This window comes from Thamnophis elegans, chromosome 6, assembly GCF_009769535.1.
Source record: "Thamnophis elegans isolate rThaEle1 chromosome 6, rThaEle1.pri, whole genome shotgun sequence".
Classification (NCBI taxonomy): domain Eukaryota; kingdom Metazoa; phylum Chordata; class Lepidosauria; order Squamata; family Colubridae; genus Thamnophis; species Thamnophis elegans.
Window position 1 is genome coordinate 21,345,140 of NC_045546.1, and position 15,604 is coordinate 21,360,743.

A 15,604-nucleotide genomic window follows, 5' to 3' on the forward strand; every position below is an offset into this window, starting at 1 on the left:
TAATTAATCAGTGGAACAACTTGCCACCAGAAGTTGTGAATGCTCCAACACTGGACGTTTTAAAGATGTTGGATAACCATTTGTCTGAAGTGGTGTAGGGTTTCCTGCCTAAACAGGGGGTTGGACTAGAAGGTCCCTTCCAACTCGTTATTCTATTTTTTTTCCTATTTTTCCTATTTTGTAAATATCACATTGAAGACCCAAACAGAACCCGCAATAATAATAGTGTTAAGAATGGGAGTACACAACAGATGGAGAAAAAGATGTCAGAGAGCTGGTAAGGCAATGGGGCAAAAGAAAAAGGGAAACTGGGAGGCCTCCTTTTCTACTCAAATAGCATATTTTTTCAGAAACCACTGCTTTTGTTTTCCTAGAACTACACACCTAGTTGATTCAGAAAGCAGGATCCAAAAAGAGGCTAAAATAACATGCTTAACCAAATCTTCTAAAGACATAATATATTCATAGATGTTTTTTAACCATTGTTAATTTCTTTCGCGCATAAAGAATTAAGCAAACAGAGCACACTAGGTTATGCTAAAATTATTCTGTAAACCTAGAACAGTGATGGCGAAAATTTTAAGCACTCGTGCGGAAATGTCATGAACGTGTGTGCTTGTTGGGGCTGCGCTCCGGAAAAGCCAAACTTCCGGGCTCTAGCACGCATGCACGCCCAACGTTCAGCTGGCCGGCGAGCATGCACACACCGGTTTTTGACATTGCCATGTACACGAAGGACAGCTGATTGTCCACGTGCGCATGTGTGCCAGAAACCCAGAAGACAAACAGGCAGGGCTGTGCATGCCAGGCAACATGGCTTCATGTGCCACGTTGGGCACGCATGCCATAAATTTGCCATCATGGACCTAGAAAATAAAGTACATTAACTACTACAGAGAGTGAGTTGTGGGAGTCATAGTTCAGCACATGGTTCACTGACCTGTTCTGCTACTAGGTCCTGCCAGTTCTAACCTCTTCTATAGAAGAGGTTCCACAAATCTACAGTGCTGTTTAGAACCGGTTCCAGCTCCGTGTCCCCCCCCTCCCGCCCGTCTGCACATCATCAAGATGAAGAGTGAGAGGAGGAATTCTGGGAGTTGAAGTCCACAAGTCTTAAAGCTGTCAAGTTTGAACACCCCTGGGGTTGTTTTTTTCTAAAGGGTTAGGGGTGCAAGGGTCTTGTAACTTGACAACTTTAAGACTTGCACACTTCAATGCCAGAGTTCCTGAGCCAACATGACTGAAGGAGGAATTCTGGAAGTTGATGTCCACAAGTCTTAAAGCTGTCAAGTTTGAACACCCCTGGGTTTTTTTTCTAAAGGGTTAGGGGTGCAAGGGTCTTGTAACTTGACAGCTTTAAGACTTGTGTGCTTCAAATGCCAGAGTTTCTGACTCAACATTTTGGTTGCTAAGCAAGAGCATTGTTAAGTGAACTTCACCGCATTTTACAAGTTGGCCATGCCCACCCAGTCACTTGGCTGGCAAGCCACTCCCACACGGTCACATGGCCACAAGCCACTCCCACCCAGTCACATGGCCAGCAAGCCACTCCCACATAGCAGGCCACACCTACAGAAGAGGTTCTAAAAAATTTGAAACCCATCACTGTATCTACAGATATGTACTTATGAAAATAATGATATATACTTGATTATGATTAACAATCAGCAGTGATATCTTGCCAATATCCAGCTAGTAAAGCATAGGAAAATCTAACCCCTTGGATCTATATTGCCTGGTCTATGTGCCACCCTCTTATGCACTTAACACCCAAGAAAACAGCATTATTCATCTGAAAGGAAATGCATGTTGAGTGAACCAGTGTTTGGTCCTGGTGGGGGATGATGCTTAAATATTCACCTTTCATTTTCCCTTGTCTTGACTTCCGTGCATTTTGCATTGCTTGCTTCTTTTGGCTTTCTGAGATTTCCATTCCTACATTTGAAGGATAAATGATACACATTTCAATGCTGTTTCAAGAATCAGAGTGTAATATGTTGTTAAAGCAAAGTTCAATAAAAAGCATCACTGAGTAACAATTAGCTAATGGATCTAATTTCAAAAGAGGAGACACATGTCTCTTGTGAAACACATCTCAGTTTAATAAAAGAGAACAGACTTTACATATAAAAAGCTCAGTTTCGATTCTCAACATTTTCACAAGGATGTCATAACATCTGAAAAACTGAAACAAGCCACTTTTGCCATTCAGTGTAGAGAATACTGAGAAAATGGACAAATCTTTTGATTCAGAATAGTGCAGATTTGTCAGTCCAGAACAGTTTCACTAAAATGAAGTAGATAACTGGAGATCACAAGGAATTATTCCCAAGAATCTGGATCTGCTGTTTTCAGTCATAATAGTACATAACATATTTAAAAGTTTTTTATAATTTAAAACTAGCTGATAACCCAGTGTTGCCTGGGTATTTATTTGTTCCAACCCTCCTTCCATGAACATCACCGCCATTTCTAATGTTGGATTTACCCCCTTATCAGAGGGAGCCCCCTTGTGGAGTACTGTGAAGCAATTATCATGGCAACTCCGCAGCACTGTACAGTAGAAACCATTTTAAGGCAGTACAGTAGAAGCCATTTTAAGGCACAACAGGCTGTATCTTAACAGAACACACACCCTGAGGGGTGTTAGGGGTGTCTTACCCCCACAGTATTTGTTTCCAGAGAGTAAGTAAACTGTGTACCAAGTTTGGTTGGAATTACTCGAGGCATTCCAGAATTAGACTGTAACATACATAGACACACATCTTGAACACTTTCGTTATAGTTTTGCTGATTTAGGAAGGTAGGTAATAACAACAGTGGGAGAAACTGTGCAATGGAAAAACATTCCAATTTTCCAATTCTAGTGATTTCAGTTAGCAAAAGATAATACTTACCCATTTCTTTGTCTTCTTGCACTCGTTTCCTCTCATTTGCACAAGCTTCCAGCCACTTTTTTTTATCACCTGGCTTTTTCCCACAAAATAGGTGAACTTCTTCCGTAGCGCTATTTACAACTTTGAAAGCATTTTTTACAGAGATATTAAAGTCTTTGTCTTTGCCATCCTCAACATCGACCACCTCCATTTCGTCCATGTCCATCCGGCCTTTGTAATACAACATGTCCCTTCTCAATAAATCTTTCTTGCAGAACACAAGCTGATGGTCAAAAAGAAAGAATGTTCTTTGCTGACTCTTCCCTTGTTTGGAGATTTTGGTCAATTCTCCTGAGTGGATTAATTCAGAGCTTTTGCCTAAGATGTCTTGCCCCTAAAGCATTTGTAAAAAATAAAATAAAAAATGAAAAGGAGATATTAAATTTTATCAGCACCATGAATGTTGTTAGACAGATAAATAATTCATCTTCTATTCATCTTTATGATATGACTTAGTCTCCAATATGATAACTACCAATCCTGAACTGCTTGCCATACTTTTTTTTATCCCTATGTCAGCAAATAAGGCAAATTCTTCGCTTACCAGAATGGGGAAGATTCCACCCATCTCCAAAGAAAAATCATAGAGCTAGATGTCACCCAGGTTAAGTATCATCAATAGATTAAGAGTTACAAGACAGGAGATTCATTTCTTTCTCCTCCCCACCTCCATTTAAGCCAGTAGAATGGCCTCTTGTGTACATAAGAATTGAAGATTATTTCCTGGTGAAGAACAGCCAGAGAGAGTATCTATCCCTGCCAGAGACCCTTGTGGAAATACTCTAGGGCAGGGCTGTCAAATTCACCGCCTGCGGGCTGGATGTGTCATGTGCTGGCCACGCCCACACCCGGTTTAGCAAAGGGGCAAAAAGTTCCGATATGTCATATGACGTCGCCCTGATGATATGAGTTTGATACCCCTGCTCTAGGGTGTTTGGTGGGAAATACGCTTTTCTCCTGTTATTCACTTGTCTGGAGCTATTATCTTAAGTCACTAAAACAAGGATTATTATTTTAAATATTATTATTTAAGTCACTTAAGAGGAGAGCTAGGCTAGACAAAAATCAAGAGTTCAGTAGCACTTTTTCAGCCTAATATTTTTATTAAAAGGCATAAACTTACTCTTAAAACCTTATGCCTTTTAATCCTAGAGAAAGGAGGATAAAATATAAATCTACGTGTAACTGCAGCAGCTGTTTTTCTTTTCTATTTCACTTTGCACTTTTTTCTTTACATTCCTTACTTTTCTCTTTCAAAAATTTCTATTTTTATTCTTTTGATTTTAAATTACATAGGGAAAATTTTTTCCTACTGAAAAAAAATTGGTCTTTGCCTCTGTCTCTTTCTCTCTTTTTCAAAGTTTGTGACTGTGCTAGTGAGCCTGGTTTTAGTTATAGCAATATGTGCAGAGGCCCTAAATGGTAGCTGACCTCTCCAAAACAGAATTAAACAGGCTGATTCAAATGCTTACTGAATTCTGACCTAAGTATACATAATTGCATTGGATTTTAAACCAAATTACCTCTTCAATCTAAGGGTCATCAGAAAAGTACCTAAGAATTTCAAGATATTATTACACTCCTAAATAGTGCCTGATGTTCCCGGATCATGGACTATGATTGCCAAACTCTCTCAAAAAATGAGAGATTAAAAAAAAGCCCCTCTAAAATGTCATTTCCTGTTTCTTGCACCAGTTTTACCAGAGTTGTTTTTTTAGTTGTTTTACCAGAAACACTAAAAATCAGGAGAGCCCAGTTAAGTAAAAAAACACCTCTTTTGTACAAATTATGTCCTCAAAATGTTAGAGTGAAGAAAGAGTAACCAGTGTTCAGGAAAAGGAAAAACGTACATTGACTCCAATTCACAGTGAGTCCAACTTCACCTCTTCTCAATTTCAAGTATAAAACCAAGTTTACACCCAGTTGCCATGAGAATCACTGTAAAATCTCCAAATAACTAAATAATGGAGTTAAGTTTCTAACACTGTTTCTTGGTTTAGCATGGTTTTCCTATCCTTATAATTTTTTTTCTGAAGCCTTTTTTTGGGTAAGCATTAACAATGTGGTGTAGCTGAGTTGTTTTTAGGGAATCAGCCCCAATGAATCATTTGAGAAAAAGGAAAGTGAATTAAATTAATAATTTCAAGTAAATCATAATCACCACAATGGAAATCAAGAAACACCTTTTCAGAGCGGAAACTGCACAAAATAAGACAACACCCTCTGAAACAGTTGGGAGAAACCCTGGGTCTTCAAGCTTGAAAAATGACTGGCAATGTCCTCTCACCTCCCAGTTGACAATGGAGACTTGCCAGCGAGCAATCTTGTCTATACTTTCCAGCCTTCGTTTGCGTTCATTGATGAGGCACGCAACGTTCTTCATGGCTTCATATGCTGCCTTGATATTGTTATAGTCACTGTCAAAGAAAGAAAGATATTGGTCAATCCCGGCAGAAGATGCATCTTATTCACTTTCTAGATTGATATCCTATTCCAGGGGTCGGCAACCTTAAATACTCAAAGAGCAACAAACGTCCTATACGGAAGCCCCACACCCCCCATTTGATTTTGGAGCAGAATGGAAGTCCGGTTCCCCCACTATAGAGTCTCCTCCTAGCGCAGCATCCTTTTTCCTCTACCTGCCCTAACTGAAAGCTCTATCAATTATGGAGCTGACCAGCAACAGGGAGCTGCAGCAGAGGGATGAAGGAGCCACATGCAGCTCCAGAGCCGCAAGTTGCTGACCCCTGTCCTACTCTAATCCCAAAGGTGTTTTTTTTTCCAGGAGACAACTGGACTTTCTTGTTTTTTTCTTTCAAAGATGTTTTGCAGCTCATCCATACTTTTAGCTATACAATTTGGGATGGACACCCTTTGAATGAAGTGCGAGTAGGAATGGATTTCCAGAGGGGGGAAAATTGCAGACTACAGGAGCCAAGAGCGCTACTCAGGTGACCTTGAGGAAACAGATAAACCTCCAAGTGCTTCAACCACCCTCTGAAAGGATGCAAATGACCAGCTGTCTGCAAGGAATATAAATCCTTCCTTCTCCACTATCCTGTCAGAGCTGAAGAAGCTTCTTGGATGAGAAGTGAAACGTCTTCAAAAAAACAACAACAAGAATGTCCAGTTGCCTCCTGAAAAAGCACCTTTAGAGACAACCATGACCTGGATGACTGAGAATCTCTACAGAATCCTACTCTAATAATAACAAAAAAAAAAAAAATGATCCTGAGCAGTTGACACCTATCTCGTTCAGTAATCAAGCTAAAAAAGGCAAAATCAAAACAATACCAAAAACCACGGGAATGATCAGTCTAACAAAGGAAAATAATAATAATTTTAATACCCCAAAAAACACATCACACTAAGCATTCTTGTACAAGAGGGAGTCATGCCACCTGCCAAATTCCAAAAGGTTGCTGAAACAGCAATGTCTTATTAGCCTTACAAAATAACACGCCTATAGGGAAGGATCTATAGTCTCTTTAGCATCCTCTCTCTGAGACACACATTACCTACATTTGTGGGCAGCCGGGGAGAGTGGCAGGAGACTCCATTTCTACAAGCACCATGATGGGATCTTCCCACTGAGTAGAGACAATGGCTCTAACAGGCAACCCCTTTGTTAGCCTGAGAGAATAGGGGGAGCTATAAAAGCAAGGCTGGAGCCTTTTCTGTTCAAAGCTCTGCAAATCTTTTCAGAATCTCCAAGGCAGCCCTGCATTAGTCCCAAAGAAAAAAGTGGGAGACTAAGAAACTAAGAGAACAATATCGCTCACACTCCTATCTATCTGGAGTGTAGCTGCAGTTGAAAGGGATTTATAGCCAAAAGGGTTTATAAGATAACCACCACAACTTCCTGTCCAGGTTGCATATTAACTAATTTTTTTTAAAGGAACCCCACACTTAATTTGCCTCACTGTCTGAGCACTTTTACAATGGAGATTAGAGCTTGCAGTCTCGTTTGGGGGGGAAAACCAGAGAGTGCCTATGGAGCAATTTCTGAAATCACCTTAAAAAGTAGAAAAGATTTCCCAAAATAAAGCCTACGTTACTTCTGGCATGATTCATCTAAGATACCTCTGGCATGATAACAGTCCCGTAAAAAAGGCTTTATGATTTCAACAAGGGTGCTTTAGCAATTAACTGGAAAGACCATAAAACTGAGCTTCTCGGCTGCAGCTAGTGGACGCTTCAAACAGTGCAAAGTTGCCATTTTCCCCCTCATTCATTTTAGAGACCTGATCCACAGGTCAGGAGGAACAACACAGGTGTGAAACTGGCAGGCTGTGGGCCAGAGGCATCATGCACAAGCCATCCCCACCCTGGCACCGCAAACGCAAAAAAAAAAATAGTAATCACAATATGATGTTGTAAATCACGGGTGTCAACATCTCCCACAATGGTTAAACTCATAAGATTCCACCATTTTTGAATCAGATTTCATGAGCTTATATGGGAAAACTGAAGTCTTGTGGATTCTCACATGACTCCCAGAAAAGAGTGCTAAAATCTCACTAGCAATTAAAAAAACCCTGATGGCAGGACACTGCATAATATTATGCAAGAAGGCTCAGTGACTGAAAAGTTATAGACCTCTGTAGCTCTGATAATTCCCAGGGCAGTGATGGCTAACTTCTTTGCAGGCCTCCCTACAGCCTTCTGGGACCAAAAATGGGTCATGGGGTGGTGCAGCACCTCCCGCGCCCCATTTTGGGCCTAATAGGCCTCTCTGCAGCCTCCAGGGACCAAAAACGGGCACCCCCCGCTTGACTCTCGACATGCGCACACAACCCTGTCCTCCTACATATGTGCATGCATCTCCTGCAGGCGCCCTCCCCCCCACACATACGTGGTAGAGACCCAAAAATCAGTTGGCTGGCAGGAGGCACGCATACATGAGCGGTGGAACTGAGCTGGGGCAAAGGCATACATGTCCGCAGAGAGGACTCTGCATACCACAGGTTCGTCATCACAGCCCGAGGGCCTCAAGCAGATTGTTCCAATTAAAATAATCACAAAGCTACTATGAGGGTATACCTAGGACTGACCTTGTCCCTGAACTACAACTCTCTCCTTGCATGGTTACCTATTTTTATTTTCATTCAAATACAATACAATACAATACAATACAATAGCAGAATTGGAAGGGGCCTTGGAGGTCTTCTAGTCCAACCCCCTTGCCTAGGCAGGAAACCCTACACCGTTTCAGACAAATGGCTATCCAACATCTTCTTAAAGACTTCCAGTGTTGGGGCATTCACAACTTCTGGAGGCAAGCTGTTCCACTGATTAATTGGTCTAACTGTCAGGAAATTTCTCCTCATTTCTAGGTTGCTTCTCTCTTTGATTAGTTTCCACCCATTGCTTCTTGTTCTACCCTCAGGTGCTTTGGAGAATAGTTTGACTCCTTCTTCTTTGTGGCAACCCATGAGATATTGGAACACTGCTATCATGTCTCCCCTAGTCCTTCTTTCTATTAAACTAGACATACTCACTTCCTGCAACCGTTCTTCATATGTTTTAGTCTCGTTCCCTAATCATCTTTGTTGCTCTTCTCTGCACTCTTTCTAGAGTCTCCACATCTTTTCTACATTGTGGTGACCAAAACTGAATGCAATATTCCAAGTGTGTCCTTACCAAGGCATTATAAAGTGGTATTAACCCTTCACGTGATCTTGATTCTATCCCTCTGTTTATGCAGCCTAGAACTGTGTTGGCTTTTTTTTGACAGCTGCTGCACACTGCTGGCTCATATTTAAATGGTTGTCCACTAGGACTCCAAGATCCCTTTCACAGTTACTACTACTGAGCAAGGTACCACCTATACTGTACCTGTGCATTTCATTCTTGTTGCCTAAATGTAGAACCTTACTCTTTTCATCATTGAATTTCATTTTATTAGATAGTGCCCAATGTTCAAGTTTGTCAAGATCCTTCTGTATCTTAAGCCTATCTTCTGGAGTGTTGGCTATTCCTGCCAGTTTAGTGTCATCTGCAAATTTGATGAGTTCCCCATTTATTCCCTCATCCAAATCCAATAATAATAATAATAATAATAATAATAATAATAATAATAATAATAATAATTTCCGTATACAAACCGACAAAATACTGGCGCATAATACACCAGACATCACACTGGTTGAGAAAAATAAGGTCACAATCATAGACATCGCAATACCAGGTGATAGCAGGGTCGCCGAGAAGGAACATGAAAAAATCGCAAGATACCAGGACTTAAAAATCGAAATTCAACGACTATGGCACAAACCAGCAGTGGTAATTCCAGTGGTAATTGGCACACTGGGTGCTATTCCAAAAGCACTGGAATTACATTTAAAACAGTTAAAAATTGACAAAATCACCATCAGTCAAATGCAAAAAGCCGCACTGCTTGGATCTGCACGCATATTACGAAAATACGTTACGACGTCCTAGGCCCCTGGGTGGGGCCCGACTAGTAACCAATGCCAAATCCGGCGAAACAACTGGCCGCTGTGATACAATTGTACAACAACAACAGTAATAATAAAAATGGTAAGGTAGAATGTGTGGAGAGGTACTGAGTTAGATTACATTTCCTATTTTCCTCAAGCTGCGATGTCCATGTAGGAGGTGGGTGATGAAACCATATTTTTCAGAGTATTTTCACCTTAGTTTTTGGGGAGGAAAATAAGAAAATAATTCTGCCTCTGCCTATCAGCATCCATCGATATTCATCTGGCTAGTGTCCATAGCAAAAAGCCTGGTCAACTTCAGCACGCTAGTTCGCTGTTTGTGAGCATGCACGTTGGGGCTGATATGCAGCTTCAAAAACATAGCTGATCATCGCAGGCACCTCGTGAGTAAAGCAAGCAAAGCATGGAAGTGACCAGACAAGGCAGCAGCTATTTTCTCTCATTTTGGTCTCCGCACCTCGTATTTTCACCCTTCAAATGCTATGTTTGAGACCCGTTCAAGGCTTCGGGGATTGCACATCGCCATCTGAAAATGCCACGCACAGAGGCCAAAAACGGGGCATGCGGAGGCCTAAAACATGATGCGCGGAGGCGGTAATGTGCTCTGGTGATCCCAGCAGTCTTCAACGGGTCTCAAAAGGAGCATTCAGAGGCTGAAAACGCAAGCCACAGGGGTTAAAAACGCAAGCCCTAGAGGGGGCGATGGTCGGTGGCAATCCATTCAGCCTGGAACAAAACTAAAACATGACGTGCAGAGGCCGGTGGGTGGGGGCCGACGGGTGGGCGGGGCTACATTCAGAGTATAAGACGCACCCAAATTTTCACCCTCTTTTAGGGGGGAAAAGTATGTCTTATGCTCTGAAAAATACGGTATACTGTTGCAAGATACAGGATGACAAGAGGGGCATAGAGGCATGTAGTTTGAAAGTCATGGGTATGTGATGGGAGCTGTCATCCAGTCTATCTTGAGAGCTCGAGGGTGAAAAGTCGGATATCAAGCAAGTTCCTCTTTATTTGATTACTCAGTCCATGCACTTTCAGCCCATTCACAATAGCAGAACTTGTAACAGACATGTTGGGTAATCAAAAAGTATTAAAACTCTGAATCATAATTCATTACCCAACAGATCATTTTCTCTCACACTAGTAATTTCCATTCAGTTTGTGGGAATTAGGAAACAGTTCAGAGAGGTGTGGAGAACGGATTGGTTCATGAATCAATCTTTCCTACCTTAGTAAGTAGCTACAAGTCCCAGCATTCCACCCCATTGACTGTGCTGCCTTGGAGCTACAACAAGTTGTAATTCTAAAATGATATCTTCAGCTCCTCAATCCATCACTAAAATTGGCAGTGCTGGTTGCAAATTCTGGGAGTTGTAAGTCCAGCATATCTGGAAAGTGTCAGTCTAGGACGGTGCAAGGCTAACTCAACATCCCCCTCTCCACAATTAAATAAAATTGTTTAAAACCATACAGGATCATCACCCTTGTCACACAGCACAAAAAAACCGCTAACATCTCAATAAGGTCTCTTGCAAAAGGACTGAAATCTAACAGGATTTTGCCACTCTTGTCCAAAAACTTTACGAGATCCAACCATTTCCACTTTAAAATTTAATTCTATGGATAGCGTCCAGTAGGGTATTATGGACTGCCTGTGCTGCGCTCCAGTACAATTTAACTGAATGATCTCAGTTAAAATACATAATTACCATTTCAGCACAATTTAACAATTTTACCTATGTACTTCTTAAATGATTTACAAGTTTCTTTTCACTATCACTAAGAATTGTATATGAAGAAGGCATACGGATTTAAGGCTGTGCTTTTGGAAAAATTGAAAGGCAAGGGTGCAGTTGAAGGTCTCCCCATGTGTGTTTGTGCGTTTGCGTGTTACACATGAAAAACAGGAGGAATGTTTATTGCACAAATCATGGCTGCTTTCGTACATATTTGATCATATTCTGCAAGCACTCTTGAGGATTGGATAGAAGTTAACCTGAATGTGGAATGTTCCCATAGGAAAAAACCCTAACCGATCGGCCTTACCTGTGATCCTGAGTGGTGTACTTTAATAATTCAGCAAGCTGCAGGGGATATTTACAGATTTTCTGAACAGGGGTGAGGAGAAAACCATCAATGGCAATGTCAATCATTTGCTGAAGGAGGCGGCAAGCTTCAAAAAAATGGCGATATTTGCTCTGTTTCATCAGGTTGGCGAGCTCAAGGCAGGCTCCAGGGTGATTGTTACAATACTCAGAATAGATCGCAAATCCTTCTTGCTAAAAGCAAAAACAAAACAAAACAAATACAAAACACCAATTTTAAAATATCTCACCGCTGGAAGGAGAAAACTAAAAGCACAGATAAGCTGCAAGCTGTAGAAATTGCTTTCGCAATTCCGCAGCTGTTTCAAAGTGAAGAAAGAGAAGAGGACAGAGGTGTAAGACACCCGGATTTCTGGTGAAGGCACAGAGACAATATCATTGTTTCTCAGAGAGCTGACAAAAAATGAACCATTGAGCTTGGCAGTCAGTCAGGCATGCAGGACCCAGAATGAATGAATCTTTGCAGCATAAGCCCAAGAGGTTCTGATTGGTTCTGGTGAACCGATAGCGGAATTTTTGAGTAGTTCAGAGAACCGGCAAATACCACCTCTGGCTGGCCCCACCTCCATCTATTCGCTGCCTCCTGAGTCCCAGCTGATCTGGCTGGGACTTCTTTTGTTGCCCTAAACAGGATAATGGAGCTGGAAAGCAAGTTGGTGGGGTGGAGAGGGAATGGGGATTTTGCAGTATCCTTTCCCTAGAGTGGGGTGGAAATGGAGATTTTGCAGTATCCTTCCCCTGCCATGCCCACCAAGCCATGCCCACACAACCGGTAGTAATTTTTTTTTAACCCCATCACTGATAAGCCCTCTTTATACAGCCCCCCCCCCACCCGCTCTGGTTAAAACTACTGAAAATATATTCTCTAGTTCTCTAACAGTTGGAAATAAGAAATACTATAACATGGTATAACCCTTAAAATATACTTAGTATAAATTCCCAAGTCCTGCTTCTTTTTACATAATCATCCCGCTACTCATTCTGACCTTTGCCTCTTCAGAAAACATATCTGAAAAATTGACTATAAACTTTAATGAATTATGCTGACATTAATTCTGCGCTGTTATCTCACTGTAGGTTTCCCAGTTCATCGAATTCTCTTGTACTGAACTACTTAGTCAAATGAGGATATTTAACCAACTTACATGCTGAAGAAAGCAGGATCCTATTTCACTTAAGTGGGGCTCTTCTTTGTTGTACAGCTTCTCTAGGTCTTTCAAAAATTTTCTTTGGAATTTATAAATATCTTCAATATTTCCAAATATGGTGCTTAGCTGGGCCGGAGTGAACATTCCTGTGTGTTTGCGACATTGCCGAATGTATCCCTAAGAAATCCAACCAAAAGGGTCTTAATATTGATCAGGGTAAATTAAAATGGGAAGATAAGCATTCTATCACTTTACACTAAAAGAATGGCAATCGTAACATTTCCCCACTTGTCTACTGCAATAATTCTGTAGAATTCACAAGGAATAATTATTTTACATGACTCAAAGTCAATATACAGGGACTGAATTCTGCAGCATTAGCGAATTAATTCACTTTAAGGAAGTAACAATTGTTTTAGTTCAACATCTGGACAACACATTTCAATTTGCTCCCAGACAACTGTATTATATTTCTAGGGCAAGAAAAGTGAGTCCAATACTACAACGGACTCACAACTTGGTTTTCTGCTCAAAGAAATGCAACATTCTGTGACTAGCAGCAAATGCTTCCCTGTATCTTTTTAAAACAAGGTTAAGGAAACATTTATAAAAAGGTCAGTTTCTGTTTGACTTGGGAAAGTGATCAGAAGAGCAGCTGATAGGCACAGAATCGGTGGAGAGAAAGCAAAAATATTAAATATAAGCCATGATCACCAGCAACCTTTATTCTGCAAAATGGATATTTTTTTCAAATTTTATAATAAATATTTGTTATTATGGCATTGACTTATTAGTTCCTTTCTTATCTTTGCCCATGTTGCCTTTCCCTGCCACTTTCTTCTGTTCTTTTCTGTTTTGTTCATACTGCGGACTTAGGTTGACGGAGTCCTATGTACAAACCTGCTGGAAATGACTTTATCAAGAGTAATGACCTGATGTTCTTCCTGGACTGCGTGGACCTGATAACCTTGCTGAGACTCCTCTTGCGTCATTATCACTACCATCCAAACCAGGAAAGACCCTGTGCCTTGTGGTTTCTATTGACAGAATTTCTTCATAAATTCAACCAGTGGACTCACCCTTATACTTGATACCTTCCTACCTAATGTCTGTTGTGGCCCGCCAGCATTCGGACAGTGAGGAGGTTGGGGGGGGGGACGACTTGGGCAGGTCCTGGAGTCTGGGGAAGACTCTGGTGAGGGCTCTGTGTTGGGAGGCAGAGGGGGGAGCAGAGCTGTACACCAGTCATCAGCTGCCTTCAGAGTCAGACATCAGGGAGGCAGACGAACAGCTGGAGCCTGTTCCCAGTGTGCACATGCACAGAGCTGCCAGATGAAGGGAACAGCTAAAGAACAGGGGTTGATTTGGGAGTAAGGCTACAGGTGGACGATGAATAGCCCCTCCCAGAGGAAATAAAAGAGGAGCAAAAGGGGAGTGGAGTTTGCAGGAGACAATTGGTTCGTCTAATTGGTTCGTGACTCTCTGAGATTCCTTGCCAAGTTTTGAAGATATCAGCGGGTCAGTTCTCCAAGCCTGATAAAGGTCTGTGACTGTAAATCCTCCCTTGAAAGACTTTGCTGGATGTCAATGAGCAGAATCCATAGTAAATTAATAAAAGGGGTTTTTAATTGGACAAGGAGTTTGCTTCATGCTCTGGGGAAGCCTAGGTCAGAACAATCTCCATCAATAGACCAGGAACTACATAAATACATAAAACATTTCTGTCACATCACAATTTCTCAAACACTAATTTCGTATGTAACAGGAGACAACAGGGGAAGGTTGCCTTCTCAGTGGTCTGGATGGGGGGAGCAAGAAAAGGATGGAAGTACAATATAGGTTATAGCCCATACTTGTACTGGGCCAACATGGATATGTGAATCAGCCTGAACCACATCACAGGAAAGGGTACAGTCCAAAGAGGTTGTTGCGATGGTGTTTTTCATTTGGGACCACATCACAATTTTGAAGGGCTCTTTGAGACAAAAGTTGGATTCTTTCTTTCTCCATTGTTACATTATTATTTTATATTTTACCTCACAGATGTCTTTGAGATGTTTGATATAAATCCTCTCTGTGTTCATTATTTCCTGAATTACATTGGTTCTCATCTGATCTTTGTTTTCTGCTATTTTTTGGCGATGCTTTTCAGGATCTACATTTGGTTCTTCATCTTGGAGGCCACTACAGTATTCTACAGATTCTTCTTGATTGACTCGTAGCTAGAATGAGAAGAATGGAGGAGATCAAACAATTGAATTGAAAAAGTATATCTATATCCAACACCATTCCAGAAATATGACAGCAATAATAGGGCAATGTACTTGAAATTCTTTTAAGCATCTTTCCTAGGTATACCTAGAATTATCTCCCACATCCATTACCATATTTCTATAATCTTTATCAAAGTTTTCCTACAAATAACCATGCCAAATAACATGATGGGGACTATATGACCTTTTTAGTTGTGCTACTGTATTTCTGAATGCCCTCCTTAGAGAATTCCAGCTGGTATCCATGTTCTAGTCTTTTTAGTGCCAAGTGAATAAGATCTTTTTAATTTTCTAAGAAATTAATAACCACTTTATTGGTTTTAGGTATCTGTACTGTTGATTTTTCTGCAAGCTTTGTGATTTTATGTTGCCTGTATTCTTATTGCTTATTTAATCTTGATATTATTATACAATTTCTCCCACTATTTTACTATATTTTATGAATTTAATTTTATTTGTATGTTGCCTGAAATTTGAGTTATTGGGCAATGTAACTGCATAGAATATGTAATAGTAAACTAAAGTGAGCAAATATAATCTAGCCTAAGGAAGAATCCAATTATCCATATTCTTATAGGAATTGAAATTACACTAACGTTCACTCTGATTTAACTTCAGAAGTAAGTTTTCAGTTCTCACGACTGATTTGTTTCTAACTCCCTTATTATACAATGA

At 40.8% G+C, this 15,604-nt stretch overlaps 1 protein-coding gene across 5 annotated transcripts in view; it reads right to left on the reverse strand.

Moving 5' to 3' along the window:
• SPATA13 (spermatogenesis associated 13) overlaps positions 1–15,604 on the reverse strand; it is a 95,766-nt gene that overhangs the window by 2,236 nt on the left and 77,926 nt on the right. For all 5 annotated transcript variants that reach the window (XM_032220035.1, XM_032220034.1, XM_032220036.1 and 2 more), the window contains 6 exons: positions 14,693–14,878; positions 12,654–12,833; positions 11,450–11,682; positions 5,224–5,353; positions 2,898–3,270; positions 1,861–1,935 (listed from right to left, as the gene is read on the reverse strand). In XM_032220035.1, the coding sequence (XP_032075926.1) occupies positions 1,861–1,935; positions 2,898–3,270; positions 5,224–5,353; positions 11,450–11,682; positions 12,654–12,833; positions 14,693–14,878 (1,177 nt within the window). The remainder of the gene's footprint in view (positions 1–1,860; positions 1,936–2,897; positions 3,271–5,223; positions 5,354–11,449; positions 11,683–12,653; positions 12,834–14,692; positions 14,879–15,604) is intronic.